The sequence below is a fragment of the Mus pahari genome, chromosome 13 (genome assembly GCF_900095145.1).
Source record: "Mus pahari chromosome 13, PAHARI_EIJ_v1.1, whole genome shotgun sequence".
NCBI lineage: Eukaryota > Metazoa > Chordata > Mammalia > Rodentia > Muridae > Mus > Mus pahari.
Genome location: NC_034602.1, coordinates 55,306,404 through 55,319,344, shown reverse-complemented (window position 1 = coordinate 55,319,344; position 12,941 = coordinate 55,306,404). Strand labels below are relative to the sequence as shown.

The 12,941-nt window shown below is 47.4% G+C and overlaps 1 protein-coding gene across 5 annotated transcripts in view; it reads right to left on the bottom strand.

The window, feature by feature from the left end:
• The window catches only part of Tbc1d1 (TBC1 domain family member 1), a 189,891-nt gene that overhangs the window by 53,037 nt on the left and 123,913 nt on the right, over positions 1 to 12,941 (bottom strand). For 3 of the 5 annotated variants that reach the window (XM_021210417.1, XM_029545050.1, XM_029545052.1), the window contains 3 exons: positions 12,155 to 12,313; positions 11,441 to 11,560; positions 10,253 to 10,392 (listed from right to left, as the gene is read on the bottom strand). In XM_021210417.1, coding sequence (XP_021066076.1) covers positions 10,253 to 10,392; positions 11,441 to 11,560; positions 12,155 to 12,313 — 419 coding nt within the window. The remainder of the gene's footprint in view (positions 1 to 10,252; positions 10,393 to 11,440; positions 11,561 to 12,154; positions 12,314 to 12,941) is intronic. The other 2 variants (XM_029545051.1, XM_021210421.1) reach the window with 1 other exon arrangement.

Below are 12,941 nucleotides of genomic sequence, written 5' to 3'. Positions count from 1 at the left end.
AGGCAGACTATGGGAGTGCCCTCTCACAGCAGGCAGACTATGGGAGTGCCCTCACACCAGGCAGACTATGGGAGTGCCCTCTCACAGCAGGCTTGGAGTTTTGCTTTGCTGTCTTGCCTCCTGACACACCAAGAAAACAAAGGCCTGCAGGCTGGAACAATGGGCAGTGGAAAAGAGCCTACAAATTCCCCACTGGAACACCACCACTGGGAAGGGGAGGAGGGTGTGAGAGGAAGAGGCTTGGGATGAGGAAGACTTCTGTAAGCAGGTGGCCTCCCAAAGGTCACGTCACTTTGGTACTTGACATCACAGCAGTCCAGAGCTCAGGATTTCCACGTGGATGTGTGTGGAAAGTTCCCCATTGTTTTCTGAAGACTCCCACTTCTGCCTTGTGTGGGAGGCCTGAGCTCTGATGCGCTGTGCAATGCTGCCCCTCACAGCTCCAAGGTGACTGTAAAACATCTTACACAACAAGGAGCAGAGATGGGGACCAGGCACAGAGCTGAGAGGAGACAAGCAGGGCAGCCCGCTAGCCCATGCTAGCCCATCTCCGAGCATCTGACAGGCCGCTCTGTAAATGGTCCCCACAGAACATTGACCCTGGACTCTTCTAAGTGAAGAGCAAATGAAGGCTACTATGAGCACTGGGGCTATGGGTCTCAGTTTTCTCATATATAAAATGAGGCACTATAAAATTTTTCTTGTTTTGTTTAAACATGAAAAAAATTCCAGGCTATCAAAAAAAGAACTTTTTACAATCTATAGCCTCAGGGTATTGATGACAAGAATTTAATTAAGTACAAAAAGAATCTTTCCACCTTGCTTGCCATCGGTGTCTATAGTCTCATGGGGTTGGAGAAATGGCTTGGTGTTTAAGAGCATGTGCTGCTCATATTGAGGACACAGTTTTGGTCTCCAGTACCCACAGTGGTGAGCCGGCTGGAGTCACCTGCTGATCTTACAATTCAATAGCCACTGAGGAAGACGGGCTTATATTCCGCCATTGTTTCCTGAGTGCCCTTGGGCACAGCTACACAGTGAACACAGGAGATGGCTAAGAACATCTTCCTGTCCTTGAACTGGAAATGAGTGAGACAGGAAGAGGCTCAGGGAAGACAACCTGCTTGGTGACACTCTGTCAAAGAGGCAAGAATTGGAGAGAAGAATCTACCGCCAAAAGGCCTGGTGACCAACAGGTTCTGTTCCCACAAGCCTCAGCTTCTTCATCTATAAGGAAGTTGACAGATGACTTTCAACATCCTCACCTGCTTTTAGGACTCCTTGAAGGTGGTACACTTGATATCTATCACACACTCTCAGCAATGCTATTTTTGGGGAGAAGTGTGGGTAATCTTGACTCTGCCTATAGATGACCACATCAGCAAGCAGAGACTACACACACTTGGGCTCTGCAGCTTACATCAGTAGTTCTGAGTGGCAGGCAGTTCAATGAGAAATCTCCTTAGATGTTTCTTGGGCAGCAAATCTAACAAGGCAGGGGGATGGCAGGATGATACTACTAAACTGGGTGCGGGAGCATATTCTAAACCTATGCTCTTGAATACCGTGTGATCTTACTTGTAGCCTCTGAGCACCTAAAACAATGTTACCATGAGGAGCTAAATTTTTGTTGCTTCCATTTGAGTGGCTGTACCAGTGTCATGGGGTACCACAAATAGTCAGAGGTAAGAAAGAAAGCACGCCCATAGGGGCCATCAGAAGCTGGTTAGGAATGGAGAAGCCCACTATGTTCCATGAGGAAAGAGGGAAATGTTGGTACTTAGGTGGTCTGAAAGGATGCAGGGAAATCTGCTAGTGTTAATAGGTGATGGATTGTCTGCCAAGGGGAGAAAATAAGCAGGAAGCGCATTATGGGCAAGAGAAAATCACCCATGTGAAATCATGGCTGCTTGAATGTACAGCCCAATGTTCAGGAAGCAATAGACAGAGCTCCACACAGGCAGTGAGTATTACAATCCTCAAGCCCTACGCCATTCCTACTCTCCAAATACCAGACAAGGCAGCAGTAACGCAGGCAGAGGCACAGCCTCCCGGCTCCCCTGCTCACTACATGTGGCCAGGTGATGAGGTTTCAGACAATGACATGCAAGAGAGTCCACTAGGCATCTGTGGGAGGACTTTACTTTCTGGATATCAGGGCTTACAACTGGGCATCACAGCCCTCTTCCTTGGTGGTTCCTTGTTTGGCTTGGTCATGGTGGGAAATGGATGAAGGATGCCTGAGAGGCAGGGGAAGGGAGACGAGAGACAAGGCCAGGTGCACTGGTAACATCACAGAGACAACGAGAGGTGCGCAGCTCCTCATATTAAGGCTCTGTAGAGTCACAGAACTTATGGATAGTCTCTATATATGAAGGGGATTATTTGTGATAACTTACAGCTCATAGTCCAATCAACCCAACAACGAGCAGCTGTGGGTGGGAAGTCCAAGGATCTAGTAGTTATTCAGTCCCACGAGGCTAGTTGTTTCAACTGGTCTTCTGTAGTAGGAGGCTCCAACAGATGTGCTGGCAAGTAAATGCAAGCAAGCGAAAAAGAGCGGATCTTCCTTCTTCCAATGTCCGGATGGAGGTCTCCAGCAGACAGTGTGGCCCAGATTAAAGGTGTGTGCCACTATGGCTGGATCTGGGATTTGCTTTGTCCCAGGTTGACCTTGATCTCGGATCTCCTTGCCTTAGTCTCCTGGGATTAAAGGCATGTACGACCTTGCTTGGGCCTAAGCTTTTCACAGCCACTACACCTCAAGAGCTCCATGTCAAGATCCAGGTCAGAACCTGATTCTTCCAGCCTCAAGATCTGGATCACAGGTGAGCCCTCCAGTTCTGGATTGTAGTTAATTCCAGATATAGTCAAATTGACAACCAGGACTAGCCATTACACTCCTCTTGGCCACACTTCTCACAGAAGACAAGCGAGTGTCTCTGTGGTTACATCACTGTGCACTGGCTCAGACAAAATTTCTAAATGATCTCATTGGAGGCTGGAAATGAGAGACCATTGGGACAAAGCAAACTGAGCACCAGGACGCAAGGAGGGACCCTACAGAATGAAGGAAATCCACTGGGCTGGTAATATACTGGGAGAACACATGGGCTAGGTGTATGCAGCTTGCTTTTCCTGGGGACAGACACCCGTGTACTGGGACTGCAGGGTTAGGGAGAGTCGCGGAGACTCCTTAGTGTGTTGCATGCATGCTTTCATGGTGAGCGCCAACCTTTCTTTCTTTCTTTGTTTCTGGTAAGAATGAACAAGACTTTGAGAAGGGAGGAATCCCCTCTCCCCCTGCTGTGCCTTCCCATCTAAATCCAAGGCACCATGGAGCTGAGAAAGCCAAATGCTTCTATTTTACCCCACCACACCCCTAAACTCAAGCCTTGGCACGAGAAAAGGCTGGCACTAATAGAGAAAGGAAAAACTTTCTCTTGGTAACTAGGGAAGACAGAACTGCAGCATGCAGTCTCAGAATGGGGACTGAGCTAACAACAGTACTACTGGCTGAGCCCAGACATGGCTGCTCATCCTGGTAAAACAGAGCCTACACTCTGACAGGAACCTGTTCTCAGCATCCTGGGGAAAATTCAGTATTCTCTCAAGTATAAAATTTATCGTTTGCCACTACCAATCATATTCAGAATTATGCAAGACCATAATAATTATAGTGCTCCTGCATTGGTAAAAGATGTTTAAAAACTTTTAGGACTTAGACTGCAAATATTTTCATTTGTATGAAAGCGTTAAAATGAATTTACTTGGAAAAGTCCATTTAGACAACAGCATAATGCATCTCTTGGCTCTGTCTCAAGGTTTTTACAAAAGCAAGAGCTTGCTACAAGTGCCAAGAGCTATAACTCTTGAGCCACCAGCCCATGCACAGGGGCATACGCTGCATTGCCACCTCTGAGAGACAAACATTCCTTCCTTTAAATGTAAAGGACAAAAACCTCCTAGGCAGATTCTAATCCCCGAACCGCCCCCCCCCCCCGAGTTTTATGGTTCCTGGTAATGCCTAAAGTGTGCTTTATTAGAGAATTATCAGGTAAGTCTGTAAAACTTCCAAGTCAAGGTGTGTTCTTTCCTGTGACACAGACTCACTCTGTTCAGGGGCTAGCTGAAGTGAGCAACCCCGGCAAACTCTCGGGTATGTATCCCTAAACTGTCAACAGTTTATCTGGGCAACTGGAGATCGAATTTAATGTTAATCAGAATTGACCAGAACTCAGCTGCATTAATCAGAACAGAAGGAGCCATGGGAATGTCGGCCAAGCTGCCCGCCATCTTTTTAAAGATGAGTAATGACACCCTGGACTTTAGTATGTGTAAAAGCAGAGATACTAAGTGCTTAAGACACACTGGGGATAATCACGATGGCTACTGCTAGTATTCAGTGAGTGGGGGGTGTGCGATGGCACCTGACCTGCTCTGGGACATACCGATTTCCATTCTGATGCTATCTTATGGTTCACTTACAACTTTTGGAAGCTAGGTTTAGGTCAAAAGATAATGGGCCCTTTCCTGTAAGTCCCTAGGGCTCAAGGCTTCCTCCCCAAATAATTTAATCTCCAGAACTTTGGGGTGATGCCCAGTAGCCTATGTTTCTACAACTCCCCCAAAGCATTCTGGGATGTGCTAAGCTTAAGGATCGCTGAAAGAGATGCAGTACTTTGCAAATGCCACTAACCCATGGCCCTCTGGCTGGTTCCCGGGGTGAAGGCAAATTGTGGGAACCCTAGGGAAGGTTCTGTGGAGATCAGGCTTCCATGAGCTCATGAGGACAGTACTGGTACCCAAGAGAATCAGACTGAAGCGAAAGCAAAGCCAACAAGGCCAGCCCACAGTGAGAACCTAAGTGCTGCCTCCAGCTCTCGCTCTCGCTCGGCAGGACCAGCCCAGCGTCAGCAGTGCAGGCTCTCACCATGGGAAGGGCTTCTGCACCAACTCACAATTAAGAGTCTTTTTTTTTTCTTCAGGGCTGGGATCACACCCAGACTCCCATGTATTCTAGGCAAACCTCTACCACGGTGTCACATCCATAGTCCTAACTCCCTTTCTTAATGGTCATCCACAAAACCCCTTTTCCATCAATGCTCAGAACAGTACTGTTCTCAATAGCCGAGAGGTGGAAACAACTCACACTGTCTACTGACTGGGAGATGTTAAGCAGAATATAACATGTCTACAGGTCAGAGCATTCGACTCCATCAGAGAATAAGGCACTGACATGACACAAGACTTAGAGACCATCATGAGAAATGGGAGGAGCCAGCAGAGGGGCCACAAATTCTGTGGATGCATTTACAGGAAGTGTCCAGGATACGCAAATCTGCAGAGACATGGTAGATTAGTGACTGCCTTTCAGCAAGGGGTGGGGACAATGGGCTGGGAAGTGATGGCTAGAAAATTCTTTATCTAGTGATTTAAGGATTTTTAACGTGTACTATAGTAATTACTATAGTAATAGCTGCTCAGTACTGTGACTGCATCTCTAAAAATAGTAATACTGAACTGTGGGCTTTAAATGGGTGATTTGTACAGTATACAAACTATATCTCAATAGAGTTGCTTTTTAAGCAAAATTAAACTGTGTTTTCCAAAGAATACCTTCCCAGAGCTCATGCTGCCCTCCCCTTCGGGGCCATCCCTGTACCTAGGGAGGCTGGAAGGTATACAGCTTCGGGGGCCAGCAGGCTGGTACAGTATGAAATGTCAGCAGACACTCACCCTAGTGCAAGCTGTGGGTACAGGACAGTACCTGCAGGACACAGAGCCTCCGTGCTGGTCATACCCAGATCAGACTTCACTAAGTCCACAGATTTGATTCCCCTGAAACCACTGCAAACGTCCTGCCACTGTCTTGTTTTAAATGCTTCAACAGCTTACTGAAACCTTGAATGGTAACAAATTAAGCTAGAGAAGAAAATCACAACTGTAGTTCCAGTACTCACAGGATTGGGAGTTCAAGGCCAGCCTTAGCTACACAAAGTTCAAGACCAGTATGAACTATGTGAGACCCTGTCCTCGCTACAAAATTAAAAATGAGAATGACAAATCAAAACTTCCACTTTGGACTTTGTCCTGGGGGCATGCTCTGAGCAGTCACTTGACCCTAAGGAGGAAGTCCCTGCCAGCTGGATGCCGCAAACATGTCCTGGTCACCTGACTCCCAGGACATCCAGCTCCTACGCTGTAGCATAGAAGCATCAGCTCTATTCCAAGTCTTGCTAGCAAGCAGAAGTGGTCAGGGTGACAGCGTTTTCAGACCGCTTCACAAAGTGGAAGAACTTGCTGTCTGAATTCCAGAGGTGCATCAGGAAAAGCTGACAGGGCTACCTTAGCAGTATTAACAAGCGCAAGCAGGAGCAGCCAGCCAAGGCCAGTCACAGTGGCTTCTAGGATGATATGCCAAAGACAACACATACAAAAACAAACACAAAAGAAAAGAAAAACAAAACAAACAAACAAAACAAAAACTTCACGTGAACAATCAAATCCTTGGTTTGAAAACTCCATCTCAAGACAGGTCTTTATTCACCACAGAAAAGCAAAGTTAAATAAAACTGACCCAATCTTGCCAGGGGAGGTGGCACATGCCTGGAACCCCAGTATCTGCGAGGCTAGGGCAGAGACTGCCAAGTAAGCACTACAGAGCCAAACCCCATCTCAAAGAGGACTAATTAAAAATAATCACATCTGTCAACTGGACATTATCTGCTTTTGTCCTTGCCACAAAACCCTGGAGAAAGAGAGACTCTCCCCATAAAGTCCTACGGAAATCACAACTCCCTATTCAAACCGGTTACAAGTGGGCGGAAGTACAAGGATCTTAACTCAAACACAACAGTACTGGGGAAGGAAGCAAGTTCTTTCTTGGGGATAGGAGAGCAGAGCCACCAAGACCAGGGAGAAACACTGCCCCCAAGTGGTGACAGGCTCTCCAGTCACCCGAGGTTGCCTGGTCTTGATGTGGCAGCAATCTCAATTCTTCCGAAGGGAAAAGAACCCACATAAGTGTGGCCTGAGAGAGGACAGGTCCAGCCTGGGTACTTAAGAATCTCCCCAGGAAGACCAGGGATAAAGTTCATCTGGTAGAGTACTTGCCCCGCAGGCATGCAACCCTTAGTCCAACCTCAGCACTACACTAAAACACAACACAAAAGCCAGAAAGACAAGCTACCCACCCACTACCACCACCACCAAAAGCCAGGCACAGGGGCACAACTGGGGCACCCAGGCACTCAGAATTGGAGGGAGAATGGAGAGTTCAAGGGCAGCATCAGCTACCTAGTGAGCTCAAGGGCAGCCTGGGCTGACCCAGTCTCAACAACAAATTCACATCCAGTGAAAAACAAGCACTCCTGATCAGGAGAAAAATGAGTGTGCGGAGATGGAGACAGCATTTGCATTATTTCACTTAGGTTAGCCATTGAAATCTCCCCGAGGTACATCAATTCTTGAAAACAAATCAGTCACTAAGTGCTTCCTACCTTTCGCACAGTAACACAGAAGTCACACTGACGATCCCTCACATGCTTTAGTTTGGCCTTAAATGTTTACTTCTTGGTTCATGTGTTATCTAACCTAAAGTTCTTCAAGGTTTAGGTTGACCCAGCTATACTCATAAGCTCTCAACCTTGGCTTTACTGGACTGTCTACTCACACAAAGGGTTTCAAGTCAATAAATCATTCTTATTTATGCCAAAAAGAGTTTCCTTCCCCTTTTCAAAACATGTCAAAATCTGAAGGCATCTATTGTTGGTAAAATGCACACTGTGATATGAAATACTTAAATGAAAAGAACTAGATGAAGGCTAAAACTGTTCCCTGGCACAAATGGAACAAAAAGATTCTCTCCGTTCCAAATGGAGAGCTGCCTAAAAATTATTTCATAATGACAAAGAGTTCTCTTTTGTACGGTATGCTGAGAAAAGAAACTAAAGGGCATGTACCACAGACTATCTAGTTAAGAGCTGGTTTCCGGCATCCTCTGCTGTCCTGACAATTAGGTGAGAGCCCTTGACAAGGAAAGCAGACTTGTGTAGACAGTGCGGCCCTGGAGCTCAGCACTGGGCAAAGCCCGCCTGCAGAGGATGAGGGTAACAGCTGCTTTCCCAGGTCCATGTTTACCCTCTTACTCGGAATCACTGCTCCTCAATGCACCCTGCTTCCTTACACACGCATCCTTCTCATGAAAGATCACTGGCAGCTCAGTGGTGAGCACTGGCCCAGCAGGCAGGAGGCCCTGTCTTCATTCCTGCCACCACAAGGAAAACAAGAAATTCATTGAGAACCAAGATTACTGGAGGCACTTGGACCTAGACTGCAGAGGCCCAGAGAGTAGCTAGGCCTGGAAGACCCCGATCATACCCACTGTGGCTACTTTACTCTAAGCCCTAACTACTCAAAGTGAGCTACTCACAGCAATATCAGTGGGAAAGACAGAGGGGGAGCTTGGGATGCAACTGGCCCCACCTCAACAATCCACCTTTCAACAAGATCACCAAAGGACCCCAATCCCATGAAAGCTAGTGAAATCCACGGACAAAACCACTTAAGAGACAAATGTGTGCATAACTTTGCCCAGGGACAAGTGTACTGCCACCCACTTGTCTGTGGTAGGGACAACAGTGAGGCTCTGAAGCGCAGAGACTTAATTGGAAGGTGGAGCACCGCTGTCCTCTACTCAGAGAAAGCAGTGTGTGCGTACCTTAGCCGTGCCCTCGGATGGACTGCTGAGCAGACCTCGCCTGCCACAGCTTCACTCTGATTTACTAGCACCCTTGCCATACCACCCGGGACGGAGTGAATCCTTTACCAAGTATGGTCCTTCCAAATGCTCAGTGCCGCGAGCCCTCACCCAGAGAGCCAGTGGCTTTCCCGGGTTTCAGAGACAACAATGGTAAATAGTCACCACCGCGTGGGAGCACCAGTAAGCCCCGGGCTTCATATTTCAGCCACCAAGCAGCTTTTAGCATCTCCCTTCACAGTCTATGTTTGCTTCACTGTGGAAACAGTTGTCTCGTCACAGCTGAATAGAACTTGGCTTCCTATTTATCACACAGCTTGGCTTCCACGTGGTGAGTGCAGCACCGCATTTAACCATCTGAGATGTACCAATCCTTTGTAGGCTCAGGAGCAGTGCTAGCCCTCTCAGACTTTGCTAATTTAAACTTGTCAGTCTCACAAAACTCCAACTAGTCATTGCTGAGCTCAGAAGGGGAGGGGGGCCCGCCAGAGCACAGCTCAGTGGCGGAGTATCTGCCCGTCATGCGCAAGGACCTGGGTTCCATCCAAAGCATGGGTAGGAGGCAGACACATTTGAAGATGTTTCCATAGCTTTATTAGTGCGTTGGTAAGTACAATGTAACCCCTCCTTAGATAGGTTTCTAATGATGGCATTTGTCCACCTAACTCTTCACCAGCACCTCACTGTTCACCCTCTAGTTCCCCTTTGTTTTATGAATGTTGTCCTTAGAACTAACCCTCCCCACAGGATTTGGCTCAGCCATAAATATCAGAATCCCTAGTTCACAGACCACACCACTGCCCTTGCAGTAGTATCACACTGAAGAGCAAACACCATGGCTTGTGTTAGGAGCAAGGAAGGCTGATAGGTGGCCCTGCCCTGTTCTTTTACTTAAGGAAGCAGTGAGGTTTCCTCTCGATTGGACTCCTGGAGTGTGGAGCCTGAACGCAGAATGGACAATCATGGAGCGTCTGAGCTTGTACAAGGAACCACAACAAGGCACTGAGTTGTTTACTACCCACACTTCATGATTTTCTTTCTCATATTATGAATTCTAAATACTTGGCAGCAGTGATGGGACACGCCTCTAATCCCAGCTCTCGGGAAGCAGTGGCAGGTGGACTATATAGAGTCACAGGCCAGCCAGGACCCCCAGCCCCCCTCCCACACACACACATAAAATATTTCTAATGAGCTTTCTGCTCCCTTATGTAGGTGTGGCAAAAGTCATAAGCCTAGGTTACTCTGAGAATTTTAGAGAGGTTCTCTTCAGGGAGAAGTAGAGGCTGAATAAGGGCTCCAGGGCCTCCTTTATCCCTGTCTGAGACCTGAGCAGGGTCCTAAGTGACCTTTTGTCCTTCCCTAATTTCATCTCAGAGACTGCCTGTGACACTCCAGCCAACTGGTCCTCTCTCTACCTCCCTCCCTGTAGCAGGCCATCTGAGACCTCTGTGGTGCTCACAAGGGGTGAGCCGTCACGGGTGGCCTTACCTTCATATCTGCTTGGGGAATCACAAGCCTTCTGTGGAGTGGCCACTCGGAGGAATATCTGCTGTCTCCACGAGTGCCGCCGGGTCTTCACGGGGGTCCCATCTGTGTCACCCAGGTGGTTTGCTTTGGATTCAAAGTCCCTAAAATGGCAAGACGGCCGATTCATGAGTGATGGGAGGCGTCAGGGTTATAGCTCGGCTGGCTTTATCTTTCCATAAACATTCCCTGATAGCCACAGACCACAGAAGCTAAATCAGAGTCACAGTGGGCCAGTACTCTTAAAGGACACTGTGAAAAGAACACGTTCACATGCCCTGTACTGCTATCATAAAAGATATTTAACAAGTATGCTCCATAGACCGTAGCTTCCAATTGAGCCTTTCTGGGTGCTATTTCAAAAGAGAAAAACTACTTAGCTGGGGCACTGTCACCAGAACCCCAATCCATACTAGCCATTTTGTGGGGTTATGTTCCTTAGCCCAGCCTGTATCTCCATGATTGCCACAAATCTCCCTCCCTCTTCTTCCTCCCCTCACCCCCACACACAGAGCACACAGTACACACAGCATACATCAACACCACACATCCATACCCGGATCACACCTACACAACACACCATCCACACACATCCACACACCACCCCCAGTCCTTCCACCCACTCGCTTCCCCACCCTCACGCATGCACGCTAAAACAGAAAAGCAGCTATCATTTAATTAGAGAACCATCAAGGAACAGATGATACAATCACTGATGATGTTGTCTACTTTAAAACCTTTAGCTTTAAAATTATAATACAAAGTATAATTAGTAATAAATAAATATCTCAATAATTTTCCTTCCACTCACAGGAGAGTTTGAGCAGGACCTTGCAATCCACACCACAGAGAGGCAATAATCACAGCTGGCAGATTTGGCTTGCTGGCCCCGCGAGGACAGGCATAGGCTACCGCCCTTTAACAGTCCCACAGAACCATAGGCTCTACATTCTTCTGATAACAATGTCAGCAACCCAGCCCTGTGCACACCGTGGTTTATAGAGGGCTGGGATGAGAAGAGATGGCTTAAGAAGTAGACACAATGGGCTTAGCTAGTGTTCCAAATGGCAGGAGAGCAGCGGAAATGTCCCATCTATCAAACAACTCAGCACCCAGCACACCCAGACCTGACAGGTTTAAATGGAGCCCTACCTGTTCGTGTTCTTAAAGTCACAGGTGTTATTTTCATCTACAGGAGCCAGAAATTTTAGAAAATTTGGCACAGAGGAGGAAGAATGGAGTTTTTTCCGCAGGGCATTACGGTAGGAGACACTAAGAGTTTGGTTAAAAAAAGAGTTTAGGATAAAGAAATATAAACACACAAAATACACACTCTAAGCTCAAAAAGGAAAGCTCTTCACTGTGATGCTAAGAAGTAGACCAGGTAAGACATATAAAATATTTTGTGACTGAAAATGACTCTCGTTTTCAGTCAATAAATTAAATAAAAAAAAAATCACCACCCTCCACATGACATACTTATCTAAATTAATCAGAAGCTTTCTGATGTGGTACAAATTACAGACACAGCTGTTAGCTTGCGCACATGCACGTGTGTGCTCCCATAAAGATCGAGGGATGTGCAGGTTAAGTGTTACAACAGTTCACCACTGAGATGTTTCACAACAGCTTAAAGAAAACTAACAAAAAAACAAAAACAAAAAACAAAAAAGAAAACTAAGAGTAAAATTAAGTCAATTCAAAGGACAGCTGAAAATAGCAAATCTGAATAATAGCAAAAGGCCCCCCTACACACACAAGCGGTGTTGGGGCTTCCTGCAGGGACAGCCCCCATGCGGCTGGGCTGACTCCATGTGAATGCCTGGCAGACAGACGACACTCAACTTGCCATGCGAGTGTGCTCACCTTTTTGGCACAGCATTCCCACTTTGCTCTCCACTGGAATTGTGTTTTAGGTACTTAAAGAAGTTTGGTGAGGAGGCGGAGGGGTTAAGACGAGGAGGAGGCAGAGCTGAAGGCTGCCCTGGGCAGCCCTGAGACTCACCCCCAGGAAGATGGTCCACACTAAACAGCAATCGGAGAAAGTGGGATTAGAGGGGACAGGGCACGCTGCAAAGGGAGAACAGACACGAGGACAGGAGGCTTTGCTGAGTGTCTACAGGAATCAGCAGTCAGGGACTGCTGTCACGGACGAACCCTGTCAGGTCCTTGATTGGTTCTATGCTTCCAGTAATACTTTCTGCTCTATTCCCTTGATGGGAAATGACGGATAAAATTTTAGAAAATAACTCAAAATTTAGAAGCCACATTTCCCTTAAGGACATCTTGCCCTGGATTTCAAAGTCCCCTTTCCTATAGACTGCGGAGGAACGTTCACAAGAGAGAAAGCAAAATAAATACGCAAAAGGTGGGCGAGTCCCCACCCTCCCATGGCTGGTCCACGTCAGCCCACGACAGAGCCATACTCTCTGAGAGAGGAAGAGTGGCGAATCTCAGCACTCGGCCCTTCCACCTGAGGACTGGCACCACAAATGCCATCGAGAGGGGGTGGGCACACAGCCATGATGGGGAACAGTGTGCTCACAGGGTGCTGCAAAGTGGGGAGCCTATCTCAGAAACGTCAGACTTGTCAACAGATCCTGGAGGAAGTCCTCCCCTGCCATCAGTCAACTGCCCAACTCCAAAGACCCAA